This window comes from Urtica dioica, chromosome 10, assembly GCF_054948205.1.
Source record: "Urtica dioica subsp. dioica isolate 48M chromosome 10, U.dioica_male_clone48M_v1_H2, whole genome shotgun sequence".
NCBI lineage: Eukaryota > Viridiplantae > Streptophyta > Magnoliopsida > Rosales > Urticaceae > Urtica > Urtica dioica.
This window is the reverse complement of record NC_142765.1, coordinates 21,902,704-21,915,107: the sequence shown is the minus strand read 5'-3', so window position 1 is coordinate 21,915,107 and position 12,404 is coordinate 21,902,704. Positions and strand designations below refer to the sequence as shown.

The 12,404-nt window shown below is 35.0% G+C and overlaps 1 protein-coding gene across 1 annotated transcript; it reads right to left on the bottom strand.

Annotated features, from left to right (window-relative positions):
• Positions 1–7,245: 7,245 nt before the first annotated feature.
• On the bottom strand, positions 7,246–12,050 carry LOC149384026 (uncharacterized). Its single transcript, XM_089627973.1, has 4 exons — positions 11,667–12,050; positions 11,335–11,363; positions 9,725–10,229; positions 7,246–7,901 (listed from the first exon to the last, which is right to left on the bottom strand). Exons 1-4 carry the CDS (start codon positions 12,048–12,050, stop codon positions 7,260–7,262), a joined length of 1,560 nt encoding a protein of 519 aa, XP_089484099.1. The 3' UTR covers positions 7,246–7,259.
• Between the last annotated feature and the right edge of the window lie 354 nt (positions 12,051–12,404).

The window sequence follows — 12,404 nt, the reverse complement described above, 5'->3', positions numbered from 1 at the left end:
CATTTTTTTCGTCCTTGTTCATGTCTAAAGAGCGTCTCGGGTCATATTCTAGTCACGATTCTTGAAATGCAAGTTAGTGAAAAACTGCAATAAAACAAGTTTAGAGAGTGAACTATATGAATAAAAGGAGCAACACCTATAATAAACATGTTTTACTATATTGCATTAAACTACATACTCCAGCAATTTCTCTCTCGTGCGCATCATGAAGGGGGATCGTCGTGCCATGGCCATCCTTGGGCATCGGGTCCGTCGCGTTGTGGACCTCCACTATCAGTCTCGTCATGGTGATCAGTGAAATAAACCCCCAATTTCAACAATACACTCCAGGGATATCCACGTTGAATAGATCTAGGTTTAAGAAAAGTTTAACGCTTCTTCAAGCGGCGAAATTTAAAAATTTCTTTTAACAAATAAAAACGATTTTTACTAACCTAGACAAAGAGTAAGCACATGTTATTTTACATTAAAACTATTGAAGAGCAATTACTTGTTTACTAACTTTTACGTAGCTTGATCGTTGAGAAGCTTGTGGAGGTTGAATCGCTCGTCTCCCCACTTAGCTCGCCTTTCTTCGTTCTTCGGGAATTCGAGTAACCACTAAAGTTTCCATCACATGAATCACTCGAGAGAAGAAGGATTTAGTGTGTGGGCACTTTTAAATACGACGACTCAAGAACAAGTCTTAGAGTCGGAGAGCTAAAACAAAACGCTAGGTCAAATGTGGACCTAGGTGCCAAAACTAAACCGAGCAACTAGAGAGAGATGGAGAGGAATTTCAGCAATCTAGAGAGAGAGAGAGAGCTCGAAAATTTTGGGATGAAAAACAATGAGAATGAGGGCTCTATTTATAGGAAAAGGATTATCTTCAAAATGTAGTTTCCTTTTTTCTATGGAACATCACATATTCATGAGCAAATCTTATTTCCTCTTTTCCCCTTGCTTTGGACGTCCAACATGCCTTCTAGAAGGCCTTGGATTTGTTTCCTCATTTGTTTTTCTCTCCCTTGGCCGTGTGTCTTATTTCCTTCTAGAGCAAATTTGTTTCCTCTTTTTCTTTTGACAAGTATCTTCATACAATGCACAAAATAAACTCTATTTCCCTAGCTATTTTGGACGTGTAAATGCTTCTAGAAGGAGCTTCTAGATGTTTTTTCATTTGTTCATGACAACATAAGAAAAGCCCATTACGAATTTTCAAGTAAAATTCCATGAAATGAAATTAATCTCCAAGGCCCAATTACTCTAATATGGCCGTGTGGAATAATCTATTTTCATCATATGACAATGTCAAAAAAACTTATTTATTGACATTCATTCCATCCTATGTCCATAAAGACAAAAATACCATTTAGACAATTTTCGTAAAACTTGTCTAGTTCTTGTTTAGACTTAGCTTCTAGTTTAATTAATCCTACTCGAAATGACTTGTGACAGTGACCTCATGGATCCAAATGAATAAAGCTTGAGCTAACATACTTGGATCAAAAGTTCACAAACTTTTTCCAAGTTTAGCTTAATGTCAACTGACTCCACTAAAGAGTTGACACTAAGAATCTCTCGGTTCAAATGAATTTATTCTCTACTCAAGAATTCAACTTAATTGTGATGAGTGGATCCATTGAATATTATCTATGTTTACCCTTCATGAATATCATCAACTAGATGAGATTTACAAAATTATCATTTTACCATTCTAGCTGTTATTTCCTCAACTCATTTGTCGCTTGTGAATAAGTTAGAAACAATGTATTGACGAGGAGCTAACAAGTCACATTATTCATCCAAAAGAGTCATGACTCAATTTGGACACTGGCCAGTTCATTTATTCACATTCCAAAGAACAAAGCATGATGTGATATACATTGCATTTCAATAATCTTGTACATGAATTCCATATCTATGAGATCTTCACAAAGTTACTCATGACATCTTCATAACTTAGTACTTCACCAATAGATCATGTCTATATCACATAGTGAATCTAGAACTCTGACTTTCTCAAATGAAAATACGTAAGCTATGAAATGACATGTCTCATTTCAGGATTGAGGTAAGCACGATGCAATTCATACGTAGTGACTTCGAGACATAAGAGGTTAAATGGTTTGTACTTATTTTGTCTCTAGAAGTGCACTGGTCAATTCAATACCTTCAGAAGATACTTAGAAGTACTATAGAGTCTCCAACTCTCAATGTCTCATAACCAGACATCATAGATTCTCCTAACAATCATACTGGGATCAATAGCCCTTTGACCCTCAGATTTTGGATCATATTGTTTTAGGCAAACCATGAAGAGTTTGTTCATGAAAATCTATAACTCTTCATTTGTTGTTAGGTTTGTTTAAAGACTAAAGACTAGTTTATCATAAAACTTCAAAAAGACAAGGAAGATTGAATGAACGTTTAAACTTTTATTGATGATTCAGCAGTTACAAGCAAGAGTCTTCGTGAGACTTTATTACATCAAATGTACATAAATAAAGAAGGACTACTACTCTTCTTGTGGGCACCATTGACAACAATCCATTGACCTCCACGATCGGGATTAGGGTTTTTTTAAGACGCCATTGTTATTGTTGTTGTTGTTGAAAAGATCAACAATTGTTATTCTCAATGGTCCCAGAATCAGCCTCGGATCAGCCTCAAAATCCCTTTCAACGATCCCAATAGTTATTTTAATATTGAACCCAGATTTTGAAAACAATAAAATGGGTTAAAAAAAATCCTCTCCGGTCCATTTTAAAGACGAAGAAGAACAACAATCGAAGCAATTGACTTCGTCATTGATCCCCTCAGAAACTTCGCCAAGGACAACGTTAGTCTCATCAAGAGATGCCACAAGCCCGATCGCAAAGAATTCTCCAAGGTCGCTCTTCACATGTATCATACACGTCATCAAATTTTGGACGGAATGGTTTAAAAATTGACAAAAGGAACATTTTTGCAGCAAAACGAGAGTTCAGATACTGATTTTGTGGAAAAATTAAGTTGAGGGGTGGTTTGTGACTCGACCTAGAGTTTATGGGGATTCCTGTAATTTATCCATAATTGGAGCCCACCAGGCTGAAGTAAATTCAATTAACGGTTTTAGTTTATTTAATTTACTTCGGTCTGATGGGCTATTTTCTTAATAAAATGAAACTTTGACGGAAATCTTAAAGAAGCTAGGGTATTGACTAGTTGCAGCAAATTCTTCTAATTCTATTAATAAAAATTAATTGACAATTTTTATCTAAATAATTCCCTCCCATTGAGGTTTAATGGATGAGAGTATCGAGACGAATTGAAGAAAAAAATATAATTCTATTTACTCATGACCATGAACGATATTGCGAAGAAGCAGGATCAGATGGTATCTCAATAGTTGGGCGGCTAAATTTACCCCTAATTTTTTATTTTAAAATATGTTAGTCGCAGCTAAACATATTCCCCAATTATTGGGATTTGACCGTTGCTTGGCCCTTAACCTCCATGTATCCGGCCATCCTTTGCTCATCCGTTCTCTAATGCCAATTTGGTCTCTCTAGCTACTTTGACTTCTCTATAAATACGAAGGTCTTCTCAAGGACTAAATGTAAGACTCTTACTCTCTCTCCCTCTCTCAAAGTTAGGCTACGGCCTATAAGGCGTACCTCACATTTCAAATCCGACTAATGTTAAACGTCCGAACGGAAGTTAAAGATGACGGAGGACCAAAGACCCTCTTTCTAGAGCTAACATAAATTAAAGGATTGGATTTTGAGACTTGATAGACTTATTAGTGCATGAGCTCTTGAATGTTGATCATTAACGGATTGTATTGAGACATGTAACTTTTGACATTAACATAAAAATCAAGCTACAAGTATGTACTGTATGGGGTCCGTTACTGAAGTTAACATTAATAGAAGTTTGGCGGCACTTTCCAAAGCAGTGTGGGACACTTCTCACACTCAGAAGCAGTGTGGGACTCACTTTTTTTTTTTTTTAATATTAATGAATATACTTTATAGTTATTAACTCGAGTAAAGCAAAAAAACAACATTAGCGAAAACGATAGGTTATGATGTATGTTTTGTATCTCAGTACACTACGGCCAATACCTCTCTTTCTCTGGAAAAGACAATGTTTCTGTTTTATTATAATACATAATAGTCTATACCAAATATGTGATGTGCTTGATTTTCTACAAATCAAGACAAATAAAAGGTCTATATCAAATATGTAGTGTGTTTCGTTTGTCTAGAAATTTTAACCAAGCAAGTTCCTGCGAAAGTGTTTCAACTTTTTGTTGACTAAATCTCTCTATGTCACAGTCCTTCTATGACATTAATAAAAGTAAAGGCTACCACATTTCGAGGAAGCTTAACTATTGTCCCGATTTTTTTTTTTATAAAAAAAAGCTGACGTAATTGTATCGAAATTTCATACATTATATACGACTACAAGAATTTTCAATATTAGCACCTAAAATCCTATTGCTTACTAAAACATTTCTATCAGACTATCACACACGAGTACATTAGCCATTCACAAACATATATTTTGTCGACCTTTGATTATTTTTACAATCTAAGCATTAACTAAAATAAACACATCATAAAGTCTCATCTCGCGTTATCCGTATACATTTCAAATCACATCGCTATACTTAGTAGCCCACATTTCAAAAAATCTAAATAAATAAATACAAATAATTAAAGTAAATACATCTAATAAACCATATTTTTAAATGGTTTCAGCAATAAAGGATAATATGGGCAATTACTATTTTACGTTAAATGCCACATAAATATTTTTGGGTTAAAAAAAAAAAAAAAAAAAAAAAAAAAAAAAAAAACTTTAGCTAAATTGTAATCTAAATATTTCAAGTGGCTTATTTGTGTAATTAATCTTATCTAATGAAAAACGAGAACGACCCTATTTTTCACTGCTCAAATGAAAATTTAAAAAGAAATAATCAATGTAAACCAGGACCGGCTTTTAAGCGAAATTTAAAAATTAGGCCCCGGAGGAACTCGTGGAATGGACCGGAGATTTTCTCAAGGCGATCCCAATCCGAAGGGCAGGGTCGACGGTGCTTCGAAATGGCCTCCGCCAGGTGATGGTATTATAGCCATTAGTGTTGATGCAGCTTTGGATAATAGAAATGGGCACTTTGGGACCGGGTGTGTTCTTATTGCCGAGGATTGTGGGCTTAAGCGGGTTGTGGTTCAATCCGATTGTCTTGAAGTGGTGTGCACAATTAAGAGTGGGATAATCCCGACAGCGGAACTGGGTACAATCTTGTATGACATCAAGGTGAAGCTCGATCTTTTTTCAGATTTTGATGTTATTTATATTCCGCGATCTTGTAATGTTGTTGCTCATAATTGGCCCGCTTTGGTCATTATGTTGATTCGAATGTGCGTTGGACATGGTTTGTCCCACCTTGTACCGTGCGAGAGATTGTAAGCGATCAAAGGGCTTTGTTGTAATCACGGTATTCCTCCACCATCTAAGTGAGGGTTGTTATCTTATCTTTCCGTGGTCTCGTCCATGTTTAGTAAAAAAAATAACAAAAATAATGATATATAACAATTATTTTTAATAAATATTAAACCTATCTTAATGAAATTGCAATTTCATAAACGAAAAAAAAAAATGTCACAGCTCCAGTTTGTATAATGGCAAGATTACAGGCAAGGACAAAAAAAAAAGTCGCAGCAAAAGAATGCAGTGGTGTGAAGGTCGCACTTCTCTTTTTCTATTTTCCTTAACTAGGACTAAATTAAGGGACATTTCCATTTTCCTACTTTTTTCAAAAATTTACCAAACTAGGACTAGTAAAAAAAAATTCTTTTTCTCGATGGGCTGAGCGGGAAAATAGAAAGAAAGAGAAAAAATAAGAGATTTTATTGGGGAAGATTGTAGGTTGGTAATTAGTATGATGGTATAATAGGTAGAATTTTGTGTATCTTTCATTTGACTTTTTTTTACAGGTCCTAGTTTGGTAAATTTTTGAAAAAAAGTAGGAAAATGGAAATTGGCCTTAATTTAGTCCTACTTTTAGTAATTTTCCTTATTTAAATGAAAAACTTTAAAATGGGCCAGCAATTCCAATGGGCCGCTTTTCATAACGTAAAAAAAAAAAACAAAAAAAACAAAAAAAAAACAAAAAACAAAAAAAAAAACAAAAAACAAAAAACAAAAAAAAAACCTCCCTAAAATAAGAAAATCTTAGCTTTATTTGGCAATAAACTCGAGGCTCATTTATACAAAATTTGGGGCATTTTTTTCTACCCAAATTTAAGGTGATTTAAGCAATTGCTTAGTCCGCTTCAGTGTTGGGCCGGCCATGTAAACAATGAACATAATTCATGCTTCCTATAAATCCCAAAAAAAAATCAACTAATTAATATTAATTAAGCAAATAAAATATTTTATTTTGAATTTAAAAAAAAAATTAAACTTTAATTAATTTTCAGAAGGCTTCAACTGGAATTTCAGTTTGTTGAATATGATGCCACGACACCCCTACTAATGGTTATTACTTAAAAAAAAAAAATTGAAACTTCGGCTTAAATGTCATTAATAAGTTTTAAGTAACTTAGTTAGTTATAATTTTATTTAAAAATTCATTGAAAAATAAGTTTTATTAATGTAGCATATATGTTTAATCGGGAATCCTTTTTGGCACGCTTAACGACTTTTGACGATCCACTCAGAAGTTGACACGTGGCATTAAACATGCACGTGTCAACCTCTGAGTGGATCGTCAGAGGTCGTTAATCGTGCCAAATAGCATCTCTCATGTTTAATAGATGCGATCTTAGTCACGTCTAAGTCTTTTTTTCCTATTGTGATTTTAAGATTTTAATGACAAAAGATATTTTATTTAAAGAACAACTAATATATCTAGTTGACAACTTTTATCCCCACCCTTAAATCAACGAAATAAAAAAAAAACTCGAGGCGTTATAACTTTGGCTGAGACCCCTATATTTTATTTTATTTTATTTTAATTTAGAAGTTAGTCAAAATAATTAAAACCTATATGATTTACAACTTGTAACGATCAAGACAAAAACAAAAAAAAACAAAAAAACAAAAAAACAAAAAACCTTATATATATATATATATATATTGTGGTATATATATCAAAATTATGGTTTAAATGGAAAATAAGGAAAATTTAATTCTAACTAAAAAAATTTCATTATAGGTGAAAAAGATTTGCAATGCTATATCCTTTACCCAAAAAAAAAAAAAAACAAAAAAAAAGAAGTTAAAAATCAATTGAACTGCATGAGCTTGGGAGCAAATCTCAATAGCCTATCCAAAGTATTGGGCATGAATTTCCTAGCAAACAAATGGCAAACATTGGTTTTCTTCCCATTGTACTCGCACTCTCTGCCGTGCCGCAGCCTCTCGAGAAGCTCAACCGTCACGCTCTGCCTCAAAAACCTAGTCGGGTGGGGCCCGCCCCTTGACCAGTCAACCCAAGTCAACGTCCGGTTCGAATTCCTCCTCCAAAACTTGATGCTCAAGAATGTGGGCAAGTAATGCTCGTCGGAGTAGCACGAGTTGTGGCAGTACCGGTCAAATAGTTTGAAGTATTTATGGTCCGCGACCACTTCTAGGGCGAGGGCTCGGTCGAGCTCGAACCACTGCGAGCCCTTCCGCCATTGGGAGAGCTTGATATGGGGCCTCATTTTGGACTTGTAGCGGCCACGGCCCACGGGCCCGGGCAAGTCATAGGCCTCGACAAAAGTCTTTTTTGAGCCCATTAGGTAGTCGTAGACGGTGGAGAAATTGAAGAGAGGAATGCAAGCCTCGGAGAGAAGGACAAAGCGTTTGTTCGACAAGTCGAGCAAGGCGTTGGCTAATAGCCGACGTTCTGCTTTAACCATGTTCGGATCTCCCCATTTCACGTCCTGAAATCAAAATTAATTTGGGCGTAAAAATAGTTACAAATCGTAAAATAAGCTCATGAAAAAATTAATAACTATCTTTGTTAAAGAAAAAATTCAAATTACAATTCAATATTTAGATTTTTTTTTTTTTTTAGGTACCATATTGATATGAGGGTACACTGATCCTATGTGATCAATTCTAGCTTATGACGTACTGTGATTATAGAAATTTGAATACTATTTTAGATTGTCAATTTGTTTTAGTTATTATTTAATAAAGACCTGTAGTCAGTTTAAGTTGAATTTACCCATGTATATGATGATCTGTATATTAGATTACCTTATATATCCAAAGAACAATAAAAATACATATGTTCAATAGAGTTGGTAAAATTAATGACGTGTTTATTTAGTATATGCAATTATTTGGTAAAAAGCTAAAAAGAGTATTCGGTAAATTTAGACACATCTTGCAAAAATCATTAAGGGAACAAGTGCTAAAAAAAATAAAAATAAAAATAAAGTTACTGCTTTTAAAAAAATTGCAATCTGCTTATTAATATTGGATTTCCATTTCTATCCTTAAATAAAACTGCTAAGGTTTCGCTCTAAAAAATGTATTGTTATCAGAGCTTTTAACACTATTTGTTAATTGAAAAGAAAACTTTTTGCTTGCGTAGCGGGCCCTAATAATTTATAGAGGAGACAAGGCGAAGAAAGGAATGTATATCAAGTAAGTTTTGTTCTGAATCCAGAAATGTTTATAGCTTTATTCTTTTTAGCAATGATATACAGTTTTCTTGAAGCTTTCATATTAAAGCCATGACTGTAGAATCTAAGCAATGTATAAATAGAACAGAGCTTTGATGTGCAACCTAGAATCCCCAACGGTGAACCACAAGTATAATTCAAGAAAAAAAAATAAGGAAATAGTAATGTATGTGTAGCACAACTTAAATTTAAATATTTATAATATTTAAAAAAAAAAAAAACCTAAGCAAATCTTCTTCTTTTTTTTTTTTTGAAACATCCTAAGCAAGTCTGGGATTTCTATTTTTTTTTTTTTTTTTTATTTACCATATCATTCAGATTTAACTACTTGATTTATCTGGATCTTATGCTTAGTAAGTATAACTTATTTTATTTCTTTTATTTAGCAGATATAATTTGGTTTAATTTTAGAGATTTTATTAGGAATAAGCTATATTAGTGAAAAATAACTAATCCCCTTTTCATATTCAAAGCAAATAAACTATATGTTAAGTACACGTTTAGTTTAACGGGTAACTGTAGACGAACATATCACTTCGATGAAATTTTTTACATGATTTAAAACAAATGTAACGTGACTAAACAAATTGTTGCATGTATATATATAAATATAAAATCTATTCTCTTGCAAATTTTAGGACTACTTTTTAAATGGGCACTGGGAATAATTCCCAGCAAAAAAGTGCAACAATGAAACTAAATGTCACACGATCAATGAAGTGTATCTACCCTTCGAATGCATATTAATGTAATAAAAATAAAAAAAAATAAAAATCAGCATTAGCAAATCCCATTGATTGTATACCTTATCAATTGCTAAATGATATAAGGTACACAACCAATGTGATTAATTTAATTCGAAGCGCAAAGAAAAACAAAAAGACACAAAAAATAAAAAATAAAAAAATAAATTATCTGTAATAAGTATTTTGTTGAGTCGTCACGAGTTTTTTTTTAGCAACTCGTCGAAAGAAATTTCAGAATAATAATCATTAAAAAAAATAGTAATTCCAAAATAATGCATAGAACATAGATAAAGAAAGAGAGTCAAAAGAAAAGACTAAATTAATTACCTTACTAGGAATCCACCGGCCATGGAAGGCCGAATCTGGAGGCACAGTGCTCGCATTAAAGGAAGGACTGGAATGGACATAAACCGAGAAAAGACCATCATGCCCTTTAAAGAACCTGTCCCATAACGGAGCCAAAACCACGTCGCCTCTGACCAAGAACAAGAACGCCACTTTTGGTGCGATCTCCGACGGAAAGCCCCGACGGCCGGCTTTGGGTGCCACGGAGGCTCTCCAAAGCAACTCGTCGTCGGTCATGTCGTGGCTCAGGCTCGGAGGCCTCAGGAAGTCCTTCAGGCCCGTCCGCGGTTTCGCCGGCGGCGGCGGTGTGGGGATTCCGGTGAATGTGGTGGCGTTTGGGGTTTGAGGGGTCATTCGGTAATTGAATTGGATGACGTTGTTGAAGCTTGGTTTTGAAAAGGGTTTGGGGTACAGATTTATGGCGATTCCTAAGGCTACACCGCTTGCGAATATTATGAGGTTTGAGATTAGTTTATGGACTTGTATTACTTGGCTGTTATTGTTATTGTTATTGTTTTTGTTTGGGGACGAGGCTATCACTGCATGATCTTGGTGGTGTTTCTTGGTCGCCATTTGAGAGTGAGAGAGAGAGAGAGAGAGAGAGAGAGAGAGAGATGCTTATATTTTATAATATATATATACAAGTTTCCCTAATAGTTCTACACAAGAGATTCTTAAATTGGCGTTCAAGCGCGAGTATTTGTATGAGACAACTAAGTTTCCATTTTTTTTATCAGACTAAAGTTTCCGTTTCCGTTTTACTTTTGTCCTCTTACCTTTTTTTTTTCTTTCCTATGATAGTATGATTGACGATGAGACAACCAATTTTTTTGTATACCCCAAATATAAACATCCACGAGTATGTAATATGGTAATTTTTTTTTTTTTTTTTGAAGAGGTGAGTCACGCGTAGTAGTCTCTGTATCTGTAGTATATTTCCTATATATCAATGTATTGTCAAATTAAATTGTATAGGAGTCAACTCTGTTTGAAAAACTATACTAAAGGTGCTGCATATATAGCGTTTTTCCCCCGTTTCCTTCTTATTTATAGACAATAATATATATATATATATATATATATATATATCATTTTTTCAAAATTAAAATGAATAATTTGGTTTCAAATAAGGTTAAAATGATCAATTGTGTTTCTAATTTGGTGACAAAAAGAATCATTTGAGCTTTATAGAATTGACACATATATTCGTGGTCATTTGATTTTGAATCCTTTATGTTGTTACCGTATGTTGGCTGTTTTTTATATGGAAAAATTATTGCTCTTTATGTTGTTGGGAACATCAGTCTTCAACATGCAGTTGCCTTTGACATGTTGCTTCGAATTGGCGGAAAAAATTTAGAAGCGGTCTATCGGTTCTAATCTCAACAGTATGACTTTTTCAAAGCAAAATATTTGTATTTCTGTGGAATAGTTTAGAAGCGATTAGTCGCTTCTAATTCCAAGCGTCGCTTCTAAAAGTCATTTTTGTAGTAGTGATGTGATGTCTACTTTACACGTCAGTATAGTGATGTGAATTTATGTAGACGATCTTTTTGTCTGATTTGTTTATGCGCTTTTTTTCCATCGTCCAATGAGCGTTCACCAAATGTATTGGAAAACTCTAGTCAAGGACACATTGTTGTATGTCATATATAATGGACGCATTCCCTCTTTGGTAGGGTTACACATGTAGGTATGTTTGTTGCACTCGTCATGTTGGGGTAGCAACCCAAGTCCCACATCGAAATAGTAGGCAAGAATTGTCTTGGATATAAGAGTCACACCAACTCCATTAGTATGAGGCCTTTTGAGAAAGTGCTCAAAGACAAAACCGTGCGGGCTTGGACCCAAAGCGGACAATATCATACTAATGTGGAGTTATGGTGGGTTGACAGCCCAACACGGTGGAGAACGAGGGCCCTACAAGTGGTATCAGAGCCAAAGGTTCAGGAGCACTGGGAGTTTGGGCTGTGTTTGCGATGTGGAATGAGAAGCCCTCAATGTGATGACCTCGCGATGGGAGTGCCTTGTGTCGAAAGTCTTCCTGACAATGACGATAGTCAGGCGGCGTGTCTCGTTGGTGCCAAACGGCGGTACAAGATGATTTCTCTAGAGGGGAGACCATGTGTATGTGGTTCTTGGTTTGAGGGGAGGATCGTTGGGGTAGCAACCCAAGTCCCACATCGAAAGAGTAGGCAAGAATTGTCTTGGATATAAGAGTCACACCAACTCCATTAGTATAAGGCCTTTTGGGAATGTGCCCAAAGACAAAACCGTACGGGCTTGGGTCCAAAACGGAAAATATCATACTAATGTGGAGTTATGGTGGGTTGACAGCCCAACACGATGGAGAACGAGGACCCTACACGTCATCGCCGAAATACAGGTCCTATGTGTGCTTTATACTCTGTGTTGTTCACAGCCATTGGTAGAGCTTTGTCACATAGTTATTTTGTGTTTATTCTGACCATTGTAAAACCACGTATTATTATAAACGTTGTCGAAATAATGAGAGAGTGTGAATGGAAAGTAAGGGGAGCTCATACACAGGGGAACCTACGTTAGAAATCACTTGGTTAATCTGAAGCTTAGGAGACTTGGAAGGTGATCGTCCATCATTGTCTGACATTGTACTTATTCTAGCGTCTAGTGAAGAGTAGGC

What these genes read in the sequence shown, in the direction of transcription:
- LOC149384026 (XM_089627973.1), bottom strand. Translation starts at nt 12,050, where the DNA reads ATGATATTTTCCGTTTTGGACCCAAGCCCGTACGGTTTTGTCTTTGGG. An exon ending in CTTTGGCTCTGATACCACTT is followed by an intron (nt 11,364 to 11,666) that starts GTAGGGCCCTCG and finishes GTCCTTGACTAG; the next exon opens with AGTTTTCCAATACATTTGGT. An exon ending in ATACATTTGGTGAACGCTCA is followed by an intron (nt 10,230 to 11,334) that starts TTGGACGATGGA and finishes TAACAGCCAAGT; the next exon opens with AATACAAGTCCATAAACTAA.